Genomic DNA, 21,327 nt, shown 5'->3' with positions numbered 1-21,327 from the left:
CACTTTTGTTGCCGGTGGTTTAGACATTAATGGCTGTATATTGAGTTATTTTGAGGGAAGAATAAATTTACACTTTTATATAAGCTGCACACAGACTACTTTTCATTGTGTCAAAGTGTCATTTTGTCAGTGTTGTCCCATGAAAAGATATACTTAAATATCTGCAGAAATGTGAGGGGTGTACTCACTTTTGTGATACACTGTAAGAGGTCATTTCATAACAAGACAGAGATTAGTAGTTTGCCCTAAATGTAAATGCTTGAAGCAGTAGTGTTCAGTTCCAACATGATGGTTACATATTTAGTTTTGACCATAATTCCAAAATAAAAGTAAAAATCTTTTCCAAAAGACTGAAGGCTGTAATGGGCGGCACGGTGGCTTAGTGGGTTGCACAGTCGCCTCATAGCAAGAAGGTCCTGGGTTCGATCCCCAGGTGGGGCGGTCTGGGTCCTTTCTGTGCGAAGTTTGCATGTTCTCCCCCTCCCTGTGTCTGCGTGGGTTTCTTCCAGGAGCTTTGGTTTCTTCCCACAGTCCAAAAACATGCAGTCAGGTTCATTGGAGACACTGAATTGCTCTATAAGTGAATGGGTGTGTGTATGTGTGTGTGTGTATGTGTGTCTGACCTGCAATGGACTGGCGTCCCGTCCAGGGTGTTACTGTGTGCCTTGCGCCCACTGAAAAGCTGGGATAGGCTCCAGCACCCCCTCACGACCCTAATTGGAATGAATGGAGACTGTAACTATATAGGACCTGCAGATTGTAATACTGTGATAAAAATATAGTTAAAGGTTCACTATGTTGGGCAGGTTTTCACTAAAGAAGACAAGCAAAGCATGCTGTGCTGCTGTAAATAATACAAATGCATTGAAAAGCTGCTCTCATAATGAAGGTACAAGGATGACTCTTAAATCAACTGTCAGCTGTTAAAAATGAATGTAAATGAGCTTTTAACCATCAGCATTAACAGAGCAATGACTTATTTGTCATTATCTGTAAACTGGTTTATATTTAACATTCTTAGTCCCAACTTTTTGTGTGGTGTGTAGATGGTTTTGCTTATTTTATATCTAATTGTTAATATTCTGTATATCTAATGACAATATCATTTACAGTGATTAGTTGTTTCAGACATTAATGACAGAGCATTCAATACTAGGTATACTGAACAACACTACTAGACATTAGGGAGCTTCTGTGTGTGTGTGTGTGTGTGTTTTATGTGTTTTTGTAAAAGAGGAAGTTTTTGTTATGCCACAAGCCTCAGAGACCACCAGCCTGTCTGTATTTACATGATGACCATCAGATTAGAGAGGAAAGAGGACCAACAGAGCGTAAAGCAAGGCCACCAACTGTACAGCACACACATGTTCATGCTTCATCGTGGTGGGGAAGGTTTGTAGTAATGCAAGTTAATCGCTAATGAATTATGAATGCATTAACCAGGTCCCAACAAGGAAATGCTGTAAGTGAGATTCTCTGGATTCATTATTCTCCCCGTGGAGCTGTTCGCTAGACCAGATTCAACCTGGCTTGAAATAATGTTACTTTACTACTTAATAAGACAGGATGGTCATACATTTATGTGGTGCTTTAATGGTACTTTAATTTCATATGAGACTTGGAACATAAGTGCAGTAGCTTTTATCTGCTAATGCACATGTGGGTAAATCCCCCCAGCTTGTACCACAGATGTGCACTGCTTTATTTTACTTAGGAATAAGGATATAGTACCTCAGTGCTTTATGTGGGTGCAATTAGAGACTGATGATTAGGTCTTTTCCGGAATGCCTGGGGTTTGATCCCACAGGATTTGGAAAACCAGTTATGATGAAGATGTCCTTATTTATGTTTCCTTTGCTCATTTGACTCATGTGCATGAAAAAATGAAACAAAATTATTGCTTAAGACAAAAGCTAATTCATGTGGCTATGATTTGTGCTTACATTGCAGAACTTAAATGCAGTAATTTTTATAGACCAAAATATTTAACAAACTCAACAAAATCACACCTCAGAAAAAAAATACTTTTAAATAAAATTCATTCATTCATTTATTCATTTTCTTATCCGCTTATCCAATTAGGGTCGCAGGGGGGTGCTGGAGCCCTATAGGGCAATTCAGTGTCTCCAATTAACCTGACTGCATGTTTTTGGACTGTGGGAGGAAACCGGAGCTCCTGGAGGAACCCACACAGACACAAAGGACCCGGACCGGCCTGCCTGGGGATCGAACCCAGGACCTTCTTGCTGTGAGGCGACAGTGCTACCCACTAAGCCATCATGCCGCCCCTTTTAAATAAAATAAAATATATAATATTTTTTATATACTCTTTATCAGAGGATAAATTTTTTATGTTTATCAGAAGTTGCATGACCTCATTTTTTTACGGGCCTAGTTAATGCATTCATTCATTCATGTTAATGATTAATTTATTACATTTATTACATTTTACTAATAAATGTAATACCAGAAGTAAAGCAGAAACACACGCTGGATAGGGAGCCAGTTCATCGCAGGGGAACTAGGGGGGAATTTAAAACAGTGGTACTTTTTTCATTCTGCTCTAAATCAACATAGCTGGGATTTTGGGGGATTTCCCACATGCTTGCTAAACTTCATGCCATAGTCATGCAGACCAATTTCCACACATAATTTAGACTTATAACTGGGTACATACAGCTGAAGTCAAAAGTTCATCTACACATGTTCTAAAAGTCTGAATTTCACTGATTGCTTTCAGTGCTCTTTTTCTGTGATTAAATAACTGGAACAAATTTGTCTGAAAACACATGATGCTGCAGCTCTTTATACAGGGAGCCCCACCACATGAAAAGACTTACACAATGTCTTCTGGAACTGCTAAGACTTAAGTGCCCCAAACACACTTCCAAAATGAAGTTTATTATGGGTTTTCTGAGGATCTGCATGGTTGAAATATACACACTGAGGGTAATACTTTGGCCGTGTATAAAGTTTTGTAATGTCATTTAACTTTCTGGCATGACTTCTTTGTTAGTGATTATGATTGATTACAGTTTCTCTCATTTCTCTGTTGCTGTATAAATGATGTAACCCTACCTGTCACATTATGCTCAGGAGAAAAAATGTGAATGATGAGATCCAAAATTCAAAACAAAAAACAGGTGTTTCATGATTTCAGTAGCAGCATATGTCTGTGCAGATAAATGAAGGTGCGCTGTATTTATCACAATGTTACAATTATCTAATGCTAAGAAAAAATAAATAAATACAACATCTGCATTTGAGATGTTGAGATAACATGGCATGGTAATGGTAGACTATCTAAATACTGTAAAACATGATAGCTCTGGCCAGATGTCTCTTACAGCACTACCACTACCACCAACATTTATAATAATAATAATATAAAACATATCGAGGTCAGCTTTATTCTGTGCTATACAGTGTTACATATGCCACCCTATAGCTTTTTTGGAGTATTGTTTTTCTATATTTCTACTATATTTAGCAGGGCAGCATGACCACATGGTAACGAGTTCTGGTTTGAAGCACCCTGTGTTTTCAGTGGCTTAAAAATATATGAATAAAATGTTTCTTTTTTTTAAATGTTTGTTCATTTATTTTCACAAATATCAAATTTTGACAGGATCTGCAGATTCATTTATAAATAAACAGAACAAAAACACCCAGGCATAACACATTAAAGGAAAACAGAAGAGTATTATCATAATGTTTGTATTGTAAAGTTAATTGATAGGAAATATACAATAATTAATGAATTAATTAAATTACAATAATAAAACTAAAAAAGATAAAAAAAAACCCATTGGTACTTCTCATTGTCTTGATATATTATTTGTGTTGGAATTGCACTGGGATTGTTGGAAACAGTATTTTCTCAGCATAGGGATGAAACCTTAATTTGGGAGAGTCACAAAAGTGATAAAGTGTAATTTAAATCTAGGAAGGGAGATGTCTTCATTGAGGACACCAAAGATTACACAGTAATAGGAGCTGAACTACGTATATCCAACCAAAGTATAATGATGGTCATAGCCAGAACATGTATATCAATGATGCTAGGGCCTGTTGACAGTAATCACAAATTGGGTATATGACCATATATATTTTTGAAAGTCATGCTTTGTCATAAGTATACAATGCAGGATTCTACATTGAAATAATCCACGTCTAGCTCAGATAGAAGTGGAATGCAATCGATATTGAATTTTTTTCCCATAATTCCTTTGTGATTGTCTTTCCTATTTCCTTCTCCCAAAGCTTTTTAATAATGTCTAGAGGGGCAGAATTTAATGAATCACTTTTGAGATAAAGAAGTGAAATCAAACCCTTCGCAGTATGTGGTGGCAACTGGATTTCATCCTAAATATTTAAGTTTGGTAAATTTGGAAAACAAGGAAAAGTCTTGCGTTCAAAACTCGTGGATTCGTGGAGTAGATTTTTTTTTTTTCAAATTGTTGTATGGTACAAGTCTCTGAAAGTTTTAATGTAATAGCTGTGCCAAACGGCAAAGGCCCCATCTACCAAGAAGGGTTATTCACCACTGGGGCCAAGACAGGATAAGTTTGTAGCCCCAAGTGACACCTGAGCTGTTTTCAGGTCTGTATTGTTGATGTCCAAACAATGTATTTGGTATAGCAAGAACAGATGTGATTAATGGGGGCATGAACTAGTGCAACCAGTGAGCTAGGATGGGTAGAGGATGCCTTCATCCTCGACCAGGAGGGCAATAAATGGGATCATTTACTTAGTTTAATCAAGTACAGAATGATTCATATGTTAGAGTTCCAGTAATAAAATTTTAAGTAAGGCAGGCCTAGTCCCCCCACTGCTCTAGGTTTCTGAAGTAGAGTTCCATTATTCTGACAGCTCTCCCATTTCAGATAAAGTCAGAAATTAGGGAATCAAGCTTATTAAAATTACTGGGAAAGAAAAATATGTAAACACTAAAAAGGATAAATGAATTTTGGGAGTATTCATTTTAACCATGTTGATTCTTGCACAATGATAACGGTAAAAGTTTGCAATGTTCAAAGTACTTCTGCACTCAGAGGGGAGTAATTGAAGTTAAATAAATGTTTAAAATGTGACGGCTGTGACTATGCCAAAGTAGATAAAACTACATGTAGTTCATTTAAATGGAAAATCTTGTAAGTGGTAATTCTAAGTTACTGCATTTAAAGGAACTATTTCACTTTGTGTAAGATTTAGTTTATAGCCTGAAAGCTGGCCAAATGAATGAAATAGTGAGAGAGCTATGGGAAGAGAACTTGGAAGCTTATAAATATAATATATTAAGTAATAAATCATTTGTGTAAAGGGACACTTTATGTTTTACACAATATTTAGTTATTCCAGAAATTTGGGAGTGCACTGGCCAAGGGTTCAGTACTGAAAGCAAAGAGAAGAGGGCTTAAGGGGAAACTAATGTGTTATTAGTCGTAGTCTATTGGAGAAGAGTGATCTTACCCATGAAATACATTTTGTGTTGAACCCAAAGTTCTCCAAAGTACAAATAAAGTACAAACAACTGTGACCAATCCACCCTATCAAAGGCCTTTTCAGCATCTAAAGAGATAGTTGTCTTAGAAACTGGTGAGGATGAGGAGTTGTATATCACATTTAACGGTCTACTAATATTATAAAAAGCCAGTATATCTTGAATAAATTCAGTTTGGTTCGGGGAGATGATGGCTGGCAATACGGGCTCTGTTCATAGTGCTAGAAGCGTGGACAACAATGATCATCAACCTTCAATAAGCTTATTGGTCAGAACAAAGAGCAATCTAAAGGATCATCACCTTTTTGAGACTTAATGAAATGGAAGCTTGAACATGTTAATTAGAATATGCACTAATTAGAATAGGTGCTTTTTATGAAACTCCGTTAGTTACTCATCGAGTCTTGAACATTTTCTGTATTAATGTTTCTATTTTCAAATGAGCTTTGAAGGGCAGTTGAGTTGACTGTCTGATCAGTGCTGTACAAGGATACAAAACGTTTTTTAAACTGATTATTTATTTTCTTCTGGTCGCTGGTAATTCCTGAAGGTGTGTGAATTTGAGAAATATGTAGAGCCTGTAGAGGAGACTTGACAAATCCGATTGCCTAGTAGTTCACCTGTCTTATCACCACTGTCATACAATATTTGAGTGTCACTCCATGTCTAGTACAGAGTAATGAGCAATGAGCAATTCACTGATATAATTAGTTTAATCTGGTAAGATAGATAGATAGAACAATGCAGAGGGAAATTGTTTCGTTGCAGCAGTGGGAACATAGAACTTACATGACAAACCTATAATGCACAACCACATGGAAAAGAAAGGTAATGAATAGAAAACATAATAAGGACTCTATACTATTTGCTATATACAAATAAGGAGCTAAAACTATTGAATGTATGGTATTATAAATTGTCTATGTATATATACTGTATATACACCCATTAACCATAACATTAAAACCACCTCCTTGTTTCTACACTCACTGTCTATTTTATCAGCTCCACTTACCATACTGAAGCACTTTGTAGTTCTACAATTACTGACTGTAGTCCATCTGTTACTCTGCATGCTTTGTAAGCCCACTTTCATGCTGTTCTTCAATGGTCAGGACTCTCCCAGGACCACCACAGAGCAGGTATTATTTAGGTGGTGGATCATTCTCAGCACTGCAGTGACACTGACATGGTGGTGGTGTGTTAGTGTGTGTTGTGCTGGTATGAGTGGATCAGACATAGCAGCGCTGCTGGAGTTTTTAAATACTGTGTCCACTCACAGTCCACTCTATTAGACACTCCTACCTGGTTGGTTCACCTTGTAGATGTAAAGTCATCTATTGCTGCTGTTTGAGTTGGTCATCTTCTAGGAATTACACTTTTCAGCTCTTGTCTAACCAAAGCTATCTGCTAAATTGTCTATGTGACAGAACCTGTTATTTTTTATTGCCTCAGGTTTACCGTACAGTGAATCAAAGTGGAGCTCTTTCCATTCCGGCCTTTGGTGGCATGGAAGGTCCCGCATGGCTCGCAGACTTATTGTGGCCTGCATGACAATGGGCTGTTGACATTTTGTTTGATTAAATGCACACTAGAACTGTTTAGTTGTTGTTATTGTTTAATTGTTACTCAAGTAGAGTCACAAAAAACATACTCAAGTCAAATATTCACAGAGCTATGGAAAAATGCATTTAGCCATTGTCTTTCAGCCCTACTAGAATGTAAAAAACTGCTAATAGTGAATTTGTAAATTTAATCATATTAGCATTTATTTTATACCCTAAACACTCTGTTATCTTTATTTTGTTTAAAACAGTTACAGTGCGTGGCTGTTAATGCGTTATCCTCTGTTGTACAGGGTGTCTTAACAAAGTTGCGTGGGTGTGATCCCAGTGCAAGTATCTTTCTGTTTGGTCTTGTACGATGTACCCTCACTGTAAGTGTTGCGTAAATGCAACAGGTGATAGCTGAACAATCCTCTAGGCAGAAAAATACATGATAACATAATTAAACGTTGTTGTTATAGCTCCAAGAGTGTTGTGTTTGTAACTGGAGCCATCTCCCGGCCTCTGTGGCACCAAGGCTCTTTGCTCCTCAAAAAGAATTTTAAGGACAAAGGGCCAGATGTCTGGAAGGGCTTAAGGGGGAGTTTCGTTCCTTAGCCGCCAACTCGCCCATTTATTTAGTGTGTTTGGACAGCATCGAAAGTTTATGCATCTGTCCAGCGATCAGAAGCAGATGTCCGTGAACTGTCTGATTGGCTGGTAGCCATTTTACTTAATAACACCCACGAAACAAATGCTCAGCGCTTGGCCTACCCTATTACCCCCACCTCAAACATCCATTTACAATAAGCCTGGCCATTTACCACCATACCAATGTGCCACCCACACTTAGCTTACACATTTATTCAAAAACCCACTCATGCTTAGCCTGCCTTTAGTAAAAAACACCCATTCTTACTCTTTATGATTTATCCCAAAGAACTCACCCACACGTTTTACCTTTGTACCTTTTGTATCCCCAAAACCCACCCATGCTTAGCCTACTTATTTATAATAAGACGAATCAACCCTTAGCATTTTTTGTATTCCAACACCAAAAGCTACCTCAAAAACACCCAGCTTCATGCTTAGCCTTTCCAGCTCTGACACAAAAAAACATCTATATTTAGGACTACCAATGACCTCTTACACAACACCCACCCATGTTTAGCCTGCCTGCTTAATTCACACATAATAACTTACTTATCATGCCCATATACCCCTATACAAACTCCTAGTCAAGTCTTAACATTTACACGTATCCTGAAACCCACCATACTTAAACTTTCCAATTACCTCTATACAAAAACTCCACCCACTGTTGACCTGTTTATTTACCCAAAAATACACATGCAGTACACATGCAGTAATCTTAGCTAGCCTGTTTACTCCAAGACTAATATTCACCTGTGCCTATCCCTCTTCATTTACCACCACACAAAAAAATCTATGTTTGTGCCTCCTACCTTCCTTTTAGTGAAAAACCCACCCATATTTAGCATAAACATTAACCCCAAAGACTTGCCCATGCTTAACCTGCCTATTGCAGCAAAACCAAAGATCCACCCAAGCTTAGTCTGCCAGTTACACCATCACAAAAATCCCACAACAAAGCTTACTTACATAGATAGGCACCTAGATAGGCACCTTAAACCCACCCATGCTTAAACTGCCCACAACCCCACACCAAATCCCACCTAACAACCTAAACCAAAAAACTCAAACAACCCATATTTAGCCTACACATTTATTTAAAAACTACTGTTTACACTTAAGTTATTAATTTCTCATTTACATCTACACTAAATCACTTAGCCTTAGCTTAATCTGTTTTTAATACAGACACCAGAAATCTATCCACACTTGGACAAATGCAGAAGAAATACATAGCAGTAAAGAGTGTAACACAATCATTTTGCTGTTGGTATTTCCCACATGAAAGTGGTGTGTTTGAAACTGGACCCATGTATCTGGCTTGGTTGCACTGAGGCATCACCCTCCTTAAAATGATCCATAAAGACAGTTATCCTTTTGTAAAGGCAGAAGAGCGGTCACTGGACTGAATTACAAGTCAGGCATGCAACCTCAGGATAAGGTAATTTATGCCCTCACCAAGTTTCATGCTTTGATCATTATTCTACAGCATAGTATTTCCCCCTTTTTAGTAAGGTGGTGGTGCAAGGTTGTTGTTTTTGTCGGATTTTAGTGTAAGTAAAGATGGCAGCTCCTACCCTGTAATCAGATATGGAAAATCTGATATCAAAGGGCTAAAATTTCTGACTCTACACTGTAAAAAAAAATAGCGTAAAAAAACGGTATTTTTCTGGCAGCAGGGGCGCCAGAGAATGCCTGTAAAAAAATGGAAAAATACTGTAAAATTTAAAACGGAGATAAACTGTAAAAAAACGGTAATTATATTTACCATAATTAACATCTATCACTGTAATTTTACAGGAAATTGTCCTATATTTTCATGAAATCTTCTATTTTTAACATATATTAATTGTTAGAACAGTGTCATACACCTCTAAAAAACAGAATAATTCTCTTTATAAATGATAAAGAAAAGTTTAAGTACAGATATATTCTACTGTTATCACAAGAAATTAGCATATAAAACAAAAAAAAAACATGTAATTTTACTTAGCAAAAGCCCAATTTTAAATTAACTGTCAGAGGTATTGCAAAAATTATCTGTTAAATTGTCTTTTTTTATTATTCAAATACATTAATAAACTGTCAAAATAAAAGCATTTTTCCCTACAACATGTTACCTGTAGTTTTAAATTGTTTTTCTTCATTTAAAAATATAAGCTCAAAAAAATTAGAAGTAGGTTAAGATTTGTCTGCATAACACTTTAAATTACTGTGACATTTTGCAGCTCTTACATGTTATATAGAACTTTAGAACATATACAGAACTTGCAGTATGAAAATGCAGTATATAAATAACTTTTGTTAAATTCAGCATCAAAATGGATCAAAATCCACCACAGTTCAGCTATTTTTGACCCAAATAATTTTCACACAAATGAACAGTAAGTGTAGAAACGAGGTAATGTTATATATTTAATGTTATGGCTGATCAGTGTAAGAATCAGACGTCTTTAACACAATACAGCATACAATACAATACAATAAGTGCAATCAGAATTCATTTAAATGGAAAATGTTTAACAAAGCACCATACAGTTAAGTGAAATGTCTACAAAACATGAAACACGTATAAATCTGAATTATGTACAAAACACAGTACCAACATTGAAGTTTTCAGAAAGTGCAACCACAGTGGGATTCGATAAACAGTACATCACAAGTGTAATACTCAGTATGGACCACATCTCACTGAACAGCTTGGTATTTAGTAATTGAGCTTCATGACAGTTTGTTAGCATCTAGTTCCAGAAACAAACAGTTTTGGAGTACATCAAAAGTGTATCTGAATGTAGGAGGGTAACTCAAGTTCTAAATCATAAGGTTATAAATATACAGTGTATCACAAAAGTGAGTACACCCCTCACATTTCTGCAGATATTTAATTATATCTTTTCATGGGACAACACTGACAAAATGACACTTTGACACAATGAAAAGTAGTCTGTGTGCAGCTTATATAACAGTGTAAATTTATTCTTCCCTCAAAATAACTCAATATACAGCCATTAATGTCTAAACCACCGGCAACAAAAGTGAGTACACCCCTTAGTGAAAGTTCCTGAAGTGTCAATATTTTGTGTGGCCACCATTATTTCCCAGAACTGCCTTAACTCTCCTGGGCATGGAGTTTACCAGAGCTTCACAGGTTGCCACTGGAATGCTTTTCCACTCCTCCATGACGACATCACGGAGCTGGCGGATATTCGAGACTTTGCGCTCCTCCACCTTCCGCTTGAGGATGCCCCAAAGATGTTCTATTGGGTTTAGGTCTGGAGACATGCTTGGCCAGTCCATCACCTTTACCCTCAGCCTCTTCAATAAAGCAGTGGTCGTCTTAGAGGTGTGTTTGGGGTCATTATCATGCTGGAACACTGCCCTGCGACCCAGTTTCCGGAGGGAGGGGATCATGCTCTGCTTCAGTATTTCACAGTACATATTGGAGTTCATGTGTCCCTCAATGAAATGTAACTCCCCAACACCTGCTGCACTCATGCAGCCCCAGACCATGGCATTCCCACCACCATGCTTGACTGTAGGCATGACACACTTATCTTTGTACTCCTCACCTGATTGCCGCCACACATGCTTGAGACCATCTGAACCAAACTAATTAATCTTGGTCTCATCAGACCATAGGACATGGTTCCAGTAATCCATGTCCTTTGTTGACATGTCTTCAACAAACTGTTTGCGGGCTTTCTTGTGTAGAGACTTCAGAAGAGGCTTCCTTCTGGGGTGACAGCCATGCAGACCAATTTGATGTAGTGTGCGGCGTATGGTCTGAGCACTGACAGGCTGACCCGCCACCTTTTCAATCTCTGCAGCAATGCTGACAGCACTCCTGCGCCTATCTTTCAAAGACAGCAGTTGGATGTGACGCTGAGCACGTGCACTCAGCTTCTTTGGACGACAAACGCGAGGTCTGTTCTGAGTGGACCCTGCTCTTTTAAAACGCTGGATGATCTTGGCCACTGTGCTGCAGCTCAGTTTCAGGGTGTTGGCAATCTTCTTGTAGCCTTGGCCATCTTCATGTAGCGCAACAATTCGTCTTTTAAGATCCTCAGAGAGTTCTTTGCCATGAGGTGCCATGTTGGAACTTTCAGTGACCAGTATGAGAGAGTGTGAGAGCTGTACTACTAAATTGAACACACCTGCTCCCTATGCACACCTGAGACCTAGTAACACTAACAAATCACATGACATTTTGGAGGGAAAATGACAAGCAGTGCTCAATTTGGACATTTAGGGGTGTAGTCTCTTAGGGGTGTACTCACTTTTGTTGCCGGTGGTTTAGACATTAATGGCTGTATATTGAGTTATTTTGAGGGAAGAATAAATTTACACTGTTATATAAGCTGCACACAGACTACTTTTCATTGTGTCAAAGTGTCATTTTGTCAGTGTTGTCCCATGAAAAGATATACTTAAATATCTGCAGAAATGTGAGGGGTGTACTCACTTTTGTGATACACTGTATAAGGCATAAATCAGCCCGAACTGCAAAGGCAAGGAACACACTGCCAAAGTCTTTTAGAACCACACCACCTTCTAATACCACTCCAGTATTGGCAGGGGGTCCATGGCTTCAGCTCCCTCAATTCTAGTCACACAGATCCCCAGAACAGTCTCCTCAATCCCCCGTTCAGTTGCAGCCATATCACCATCCTACAATGGAACAGAGGATGAAAAAATCACTTTCTTGAACTTAACAGTACACAAATATCCATTTAGGACTTAACATATCTCACTTTAACCTTTATTTTAACTCAGACGTAAAAGATGGGGTGGTTGCTGTAACAACTCAGAGGAAACTTGTGCTTACCTTCACCCTCCTAGCGCTGATGGTATTGCGTGATTGGGGGAATCCTAAACTGTAGATGAAATTGGATACTATTAAAATTATATATAAATAAAAAAACTACTAAAGAAAACTAAAGGAAATCAAAATCAGCAAGACAAATATTTACAAAGAAATTACCAGCTTAAATAAAAAAAGACATAAATACATAAAACAAAACAAAAAAGTAAAAGAACCAAACAGGATAAATAATAAGAATTTCCACATTTTTTCTTCTTCACTTAATCTAAACTGAACTCAATGTTCAGTCAAAAGTAGCTCAATATTCAAATTAGCATAAAATGTAGAAAAAAAAATTACCAGTAAAAGGTCAGTCCAACTGCAAATACACATTTCCAACCATCTGTAAACAGAAGATACAAGACATCAGTTGTTTTGTTGTAAATAACTAAAATATTATTTCTATGGTAAATACTTTAACATTACATATTAACTGATTATCCAATACTGTTCACATGTGTGTGCTTTCAAGGATAAGAGTCACAAAACTCAGGCTTCTAATGATAGTAACGTTACAGAATCACTTTGTTTTAGTTTGTGAATAATAATAGCGCCAAACATAAAGCCGTTCCCCTCAGGCTCGAGCTGCCTGCTCACATCTTAGCTGGCTAGGTTGTGTGTCCATGTCTTTTAATGCACTGGCACCGCAAATATTACACATCTTTTTATTTTCTACCTTCTTCTAATATACTTCCGCAACGAAGTAATTTAAGCCATTTTTACCTTTCGGGAAAGAATCTTACTGCCACAAGTTGAGAATACTGGCTGTTGAACTTGACTAGCTTAGCACTAGCTAGCACCACGGCAGTGCAACGTTATCACACACAGCGCAGCCGGACTTAATATACAGTCAGCCAACGGCAATCTATTAAAATCTGCCTCAAGACTTCAATATGATTCACAGAAACCCTGGAAAGACGTTAATAAATAAATCACGATAAGCAGGTCCGCCGTTAGCGTTAGCACGCGCGAATTAGCGTTAGCATTTTTAAACAAATAAAGATTGCGCAACAATAAAACTTTAATATTATTCAACTAAAGAGCTATATTAAACAATATAATAAGATAAACATCATGATTAGCATGCAATAAGACATAAAACAAGATTTTGTAAAGCTTCACATTACCTGAGACGCCATTGAAACACAATGTACCTTCACGATGCATTGCGTAATCCCCGGTGCGTCATATCCGGTTTCACCTGGTAAACGTATTGCATTAAGTAGTTCCAAGAAAATAAAGCAACTAAGTAAAGTTGAGTCCACTAGAAAACATCGAATGTTATAAATGGTTCATTTATTTGAGTTAAATAAACACAATGCAGTCATGTTTAAATCTAAAATGTAATTGATTTGTGTCACACCAGCATATATTCTTTATGCAAAACCAACAGGCACCCAAAACCCTTTTTTTGAGTGTGTAACTGGTAGGTTAGAGCATCATTTTATATCTGTGGTGCTCTGGTTGGAATGTGCACCCAACATGTTGCACAGATGGACTGTAATACATTTTTCTGTGTTTTGGGGAACGTGGGGATGGGTAAATTATGCTTGATTTAAATATTATAAATGTGAGAATAAATCACAGTTAATAACGTTTTAAATTTGACTATGGTTTTACACAGTTTGTATAAATGCACTTATTTAACAATTCAATCTTTAAATTAATACAAATGCATAAATGAAGTTAAAGTTAAAATCTGTTTAAATTGTATTGTTGCCTGTCTCATAAGGTAGGCAATACCTTTGTTTTTCCAATTTATGTATATAAAGTAGTGGTTAAGAAATGCAAAATTACAAAATATTTCTTTCTTTGCTCACATATTTTTTCTGCAATTGTACATTTTTACATGTACCGTATTATTAACAGTATTTTTATGTATTTGACAGTGATATATCGGCATAACAAAAGGTTTCTCTTTGAAAATTACAGAAGATTCTGCTATTTTTGTCAGTGAAGATTACTTTATTTTTACAGTTAGTTTTGTTAAAAGTGTCATCAAAAAACTGTTAAAAAACTGATTTTTTATGTATTTCATTTATACAGATTTTTTTGGTAAATCACATGACGCTTTTCAATATACAGTTTATTCTTGTAATTTTACAAAAAAATTCTGTCTTTTATAAATACAGGGAAAAACTGTAAAAATTTACTGGGGAAAACCTGTAAAAAAATTTTTATTTTTTACAGTGTACCGAGTGGGCTGGCCAATAACATCATTTTACTTCATTACTTTTACTGTAAACAACATTTATCTAACGGGCAACTGTCCATAAAACTGAAAGTCATCAGTCCTGGTTAAAGGCCCAGCTGTGGCCACCTGGTGTTGCTGGGACATTAAATCTCAAGCTTTTAATCAATAGCCCACAAGTCGTATTTACCACTTATTTACAACTGATTGACTGGATTGATGGATTGCAGCTTACTTTGCAGTCACTTATGCCATCTATGCACTAGGTTTAGGTGCAAATGTAAAACGAGCCAACATTTCATGGATACAGTTGAAATAGAAGATCAGAAAAAAACTGTCACTGCATTACACTTATTCTGACAAATTTGGAATATTTCTTGTGTACTAGGACTTCTTGTCCTGCAAAAACGAGAATTGTTAGAATACAGGTGAAAGTATGACATTGTAGCCTCTTAGGTTGAATTGTTTTGATATAATTGCTACAATAATGAAATAATTTAAATTATTGAAATAAATAAATCCAATATTCAATTAGCTTCATGCAGCCTGAAAAAAACAAAGCTGGAATTCATATTTCCATGACTATTTTCAGGGGTTCTCAATGTATGGTCTGTGGACCATTTACAACCTGTGACACATGGGTCTGTAGGTCCCAGGTATACTGTAGTTCTTCAATCGTGGATGGCAGTGCATAGCTTTCTGCACGTAATACTTCACTCTGTGAGACCCCAACCCTGGCAGGTGAAAAGAAATGGCAGCTACACTTGTCAAGACAGCCTCTCCGTTGGGAGTGGGGGCTGCAGCAATGATGAGAGAAAGATAAGCTCGTTTCTCCGCACCGTCCGCCATATTTTTTATTTTTCTGTGAGAAAAGTTGTGCCGCACTGAATGCTGGGATTGCCTTCACCATTAAGGCAGCATCAGATGCTCCCTTGTTATTCTGTCAAAATAGCATTCACATTTTAAGGTGACTTATTAGACAGCATTTTAGCGCATCTAGGAATTCGAACAGCCTACTTCTCAGGAGTGTGTGTAGAATGACGTAAAATGCTGTCTATGTAGAGAGCTCCCTACGTTTTTGAACACACCCAAAAAGTGGGACAAGATAAATATCGATGTCTTTGAGCTTTGGTACCTTTTGAGGTATAGAAATAAGCTCTCTTATTTTGGACACATTATTAGAAGAATACATTGGAAAAGACAATTGTACTTGGGGGAGTTGATGAAAAAAGAAGAGAGTGGCCGACAACTAGCTGAATGGTTACAATTAAAGAAACATTAAATAACATGAGCCATTAGGAACCTAACAGATACAGACCCAAACAGAGGACAGAATGTTCTTGAGAAACGTTATCTGTATGGTCTCCAGGAGTCAAAATCAACTTGCTAGCACTTAAATATAGCAATACATCACCTGCTAATTACACAGGTTTTGAATGTTTGTGTGAACTGTAAAGTGTTTAATTGACACGGTCTTATTACAGGTGTTGATAAGGTGCTGTTCAGGAATGTCTCTAAGGCATGATCTCAGGGTTCTGTCATGCCCATCCAACCTATTCAAGGTGACCAGGTGTGTAAGGCGAAAAGAGAAAACTGCCTGTGCTGAATTACACAAATGCCCTAATGACATCATTTCCATCTCGCAGAAGTCACAGATTATGTTGTGCTTTATACAGCCGGGGGAAGGGGAAAGGGGCAAAGAGATTGATTAAATTTTCACACACCAATGAATTCATTCACCTTTCTTTTGTGCTGTACATCCGTATGATTGTTTTCCATACATATGTAACTGAAACAGCTGGGTAAGGTCTGCATTCTGGGTTCCAGTAGCATGAACTTTGGACCAAGATAGAAAAGAACAATGGGCTGTTTAAATTACTAGTCAAGTAGTCTCAAGGTAGCGCAGCATCTTAATGACAAAATACAATGTGACGCTTATTTATTACAGTAAAGCTATCTTTTTTGTGAAGAAATAAAGACATTTATATTCATGATTTGGCAATGTAATGGCTGTTTTCTAAGCAATGTTATTTGAAACCTGCTGCTATTCATTTATTACATTACAAATGGCACCGAATGCATTAAATATATTGAAGTGATTGGCAATAAACCCTGTATCTACGAGTTTTTATTTTCCTGCATCTTCCCCCTAATTTTCCTCCCAGTCTAGTCATATCCAATTACCTGATTGCGTTATGCTTCCTCTATTCTGATGCTGACCTCCACTCTGACTGAGGAGAGCCGTGACTGACACACGCCCCCTCCGACACGTGTGCAGTAGCCGACTGCATTTTTTCACCGGCACGAGGCGAGTTCATTAGTGGATCGGCTTTGCGCACAAAAAGACACACCCTGATCACACACTATCCCCCATCTCTGTATAGATGCCATCGATCAACAGCAGAGGTCGTAATTGCATCAGTTATGAGGAATCCTCTCCAGCACCCTTCCTTTAACAACAAGCCAATTGTTGTTTGTGTAGTCACTCAGCCTGCCGGTAGCAGAGCTGAGATTTGAACCTCTGGTGAGCTAGTGTGTTTTACCGCGCCTGTATCTAAGAGTTTTAATTTAGAAACAGAAGCATGCATACACATGCTAAGGCTAGAGCTTTTTATGTGTATTAATGATGTTTTTTGTGACACTTTAAGAAAGTTTGATTTCTGCAATTACACTACATATACAAAATTTGGACTGCCTGTGTTTAGTGAATAATAACACATGTATTTAGTGTAAACTCTATTCCACATTAAACTACACCCCTGCTTCACACCCGTGTGACATACTGCCTGTGATTACATTTCTTGCTTCTTCACGTGAACAGTAATAAGTTATACAAAGCCTCATATAATATAAATAAATTATTAATTATAATGAATTACATTGGTAGTGATTAAATAGCATCTATAGCATCTTATTTGTAAAAAAAAAACAAAAAAACTTGTTCTAACCAAGTTTCAGCAGATATGTATCCTTGTACATTTAAATTTACATTTTCGGCATTTAGCAGACGCTCTTATCCAGAGTGCTTCCATAGTGAACATTACCATACTCTAGTTTAAGTAAACAACAGTTTAAGAACACAAATCTGCTAAAACCCTGTTTTTTGTTGAATGAATAAGAGCGTTAGTAAGTAAGTACATGTCAGCTGAAGTGTTTAGTAAAGAGGAGGGTTTTTAATCGTCTTTTGAAGACAGTGAGAGTCTCAGATGTTCGGACAGACAGAGGAAGTTTGTTTCACCACTTGGGTGCAAGTACAGAGAAAAGCCTTGATGCTTGTCTTCCTCGAGTCCTGGGTGGAGGATCAAGTCGAGTGAGACTAGTGGCTCGGAGGTTGCGCGGTACAGAGCGGGGTTTTATTAGACCTTGAAGGTAGCTTGGGGCTGGTCCATTTTTGGCTTTGTAGGCGAGCATCAGTGTTAACTGAGTGCAGCTACAGGAAGCCAGTGAAGAGAATGCAGCAGTGGGGTGATGTGGCAGTGTTTAGCTTGATTAAAAACCTGGCGAGCAGCTGCATTTTGAATGAGTTGCAAGGGTTCAGTAGTGGACATAGGAGCACCTGCCAGGAGGGAGTTGCAGTAGTCCAACCGTGAGATTCTAAGTGACTGGACAAGAATCTGAGTGGCTTACATGGAGAAAAATGGCCGAATCTTCCTGATATTGTAGATGAGGAACTGGCTCGATCTTGTCATGTTGAGAAGCGAAGGTCCGCTGGTTATCCAGGATAAGACCAAGGTTTCTTAGATTATCGGATGGTCTGATCTGGGAGTCATCAAGAGAGATGACTAGATCCTGGGTTGGAGATTGATTAGACGATTAGTTGTGTAGTGTAGTGTTGTTCTGTAAGTCGCTCTGGATAAGAACGTCTGCTAAATGTCAAATGTAAATCATAATAATAATCTGATTCAATTATATTGCTGTTAATGCGTCTTACTTTAGTCAGTCTCATTTGCCCTCACTATTACCATGGCACTAACCCATGGCTGGTTCTTGGAAACCACTGACATAATTGACCATACCTAGTTCACAAAAGAGGTTTTGTTAAATCCATTTAATAGAACTACTAACATTTATATGTTTTTTTTACAGAAAATCAGAGGAAGAGGTGGACATGGACAAAGTGACCGCTGCCATGGTGCTAACCAGTCTTTCCACTAGTCCTCTTGTGAGAAGTCCTCCAGTTAAAGTTAGCGGTAAGTACACCAACTATGAGCAATAGGTGTGAAGTCTGCTCACATGCTTACTCAAATCCACAAAACATGAGCTCCAGATGCAGCAGCAGTGTGTGTTTTTCACTTAGTGGTTTCCTGTTTTTCACTGTTGCTTAGCCTTGACTCTGCAATTATACACATGACCCCTCAATGATTGTGCTGTTAGTATGTTAATGATATTATTATTCTTGTTAAAGCCAGGCTTATGTTTTAAAAACAGGTTTGTCTGTTAATTGTATTAGAGAAATAATGTCACAAACATGCTAAAGCAAGTAATACAGGGGTAATAATGTTGTACCACATCCCAAAGGTGCACTATTGGATTTAGAGCTTGTGATTATGGAGGTCATTATAGTACACTAAACTACATATGGTCATATGGTCAACAATACCTAGATAACAAAACATTTAGGCTTGAATTTGCTTCCACTATATGTTAGGATTTCTGTTCTTGACTGACATGAGTGAAGTTTGATGTGGTCTCTTGGTATTATAGCCCAATCTGCCTCAAGTTGTGGGTTCTGAAATGCTTTTCTGCTCACCACTCTACCAAATAGTGGCTATTTGACTTACTTTGGCTTTCTGTCAGCTCAAACCAGTTTGACCAATCTCCTCTGACCTCTCTCATCAACAAGGTGCTTCTGTTGGCAGAACTGATGCTTACTGGTGTGATTGTTTTTCTTTGTTCTCCACATAATTATGTGTAAAGTCTAGAGACTTGTTTGTGTAAGAATTTCAGATCAGCAGTTTCTAACACCAAAACCATCCACGCACAAATTATTTATGCGAACATTAACTAAAGCTCTTGACCCATGTTGTGTATTATGCTTTTGCTATTTAAATTTGAGTAAAAACATTTAATTTTATTTTTTAAGGAAAAATATAATCTAACACACTATTATTTTTATAAAAACAAGCAATTGGCAGCCAAAGTGACATACATAATAAATAAAATAACAGTTTAAGAAATAACATTTTCACACAAACCTTTCATGATACTGTATATATATACAGTGGGGAAAATAAGTATTTGATCCCCTGCTAATTTAGTAAGTTTACCCCTTTATAAAGACTTGAACAGTCTATAATTTTTATGGAAGGTTTATTTTAACAGAGAGAGACAGAATATCAACAAAAAATCCAGAAAAAAAAACATTAAATAAAAGTTATAAATTAATTTGTATTTAATTAAGGGAAATAAGTATTTGATCCCCTACCAACCAGCAAGAATTCTGACCCCCACTGACCGGTTATGTGCACATGAGGCTCACAAATTAGTCCTGTCCCTGTATAAAAGACTCCTGTCACAGAATCAGTTTCTTCCATTCAAATCTCTCGACCACCATGGGCAAGACCAAAGAGCTATCAAAGGACGTCAGGGACAAGATTGTAGACCTGCACAAGGCTGGAATGGGCTACAAGACCATCAGCAAGAAGCTTGGTGAGAAAGAGACCACTGTTGGTGTGATAATTCGAAAATGCAAGAAATACAAGATCACAGTCAATCACCCTCGCTCTGGAGCTCCATGCAAGATCTCACCTCATGGGGTAAGAATGATTCTGAGAAAGGTGAGGTCAGTCCAGAATTACACGGGAGGAGCTTGTCAATGATCTCAAGGGAGCTGGGAGCACAGTCACCAAGAAAACCATTAGTAACACACTTCGCCGTTATGGATTGAGATCCTGCAGTGCCCGCAAAGTCCCTCTGCGAAAGAAGGCTCATGTACAGGCCCGTCTGAAGTTTGCCAATGAACACCTGAATGATTCAGAGAAAGCTTGGGAGAATGTGATATGGTCAGATGAGACCAAAATTGAGCTCTTTGGCATCAACTCCACTCGCCGTGTTTGGAGGCAAAGAAATGCCCAGTGGGGATGGTGTTCTTGGGGTCATATCCAGCATTTCTCTGCTCCCAGCTCCCTTGAGATCATTGACAAGCTCCTGCCGTGTAATTCTGGACTGACCTCACCTTTCTCAGAATCATTCTTACCCCACCAGGTGAGATCTTGCATGGAGCTCCAGAGTGAGGGTGATTGACTGTGATCTTGTATTTCTTCCATTTTCGAATTATCGCACCAACAGTGGTCTCTTTCTCACCAAGCGTCTTGCTGATGGTCTTGTAGCCCATTCCAGCCTTGTGCAGGTCTACAATCTTGTCCCTGATGTCCTTTGATAGCTCTTTGGTCTTGCCCATGGCGGTCGAGAGATTTGAATGGAAGAAACTGATTCTGTGACAGGAGTCTTTTATACAGGGACAGGACTAATTTGTGAGCCTCATGTGCACATAACCGGTCTGTGGTGGTCAGAATTCTTGCTGGTTGGTAGGGGATCAAATACTTATTTCCCTTAATTAAATACAAATTAATTT

General features: G+C 37.8%; 1 protein-coding gene across 2 annotated transcripts in view; it reads left to right on the top strand.

Moving 5' to 3' along the window:
- Positions 1-21,327, top strand: part of znf704 (zinc finger protein 704) — an 83,786-nt gene that overhangs the window by 45,191 nt on the left and 17,268 nt on the right. For both annotated transcript variants that reach the window (XM_063014556.1, XM_063014546.1), the window contains exon 3: positions 18,840-18,943. In XM_063014556.1, coding sequence (XP_062870626.1) covers positions 18,840-18,943 — 104 coding nt within the window. The remainder of the gene's footprint in view (positions 1-18,839; positions 18,944-21,327) is intronic.

This window comes from Trichomycterus rosablanca, chromosome 2 (assembly GCF_030014385.1).
Source record: "Trichomycterus rosablanca isolate fTriRos1 chromosome 2, fTriRos1.hap1, whole genome shotgun sequence".
In the NCBI taxonomy this organism is placed as follows: Eukaryota; Metazoa; Chordata; class Actinopteri; order Siluriformes; family Trichomycteridae; genus Trichomycterus; species Trichomycterus rosablanca.
The sequence above is the reverse complement of the archived record's forward strand: the minus strand, read 5'-3'. Positions and strand labels throughout refer to the sequence as shown.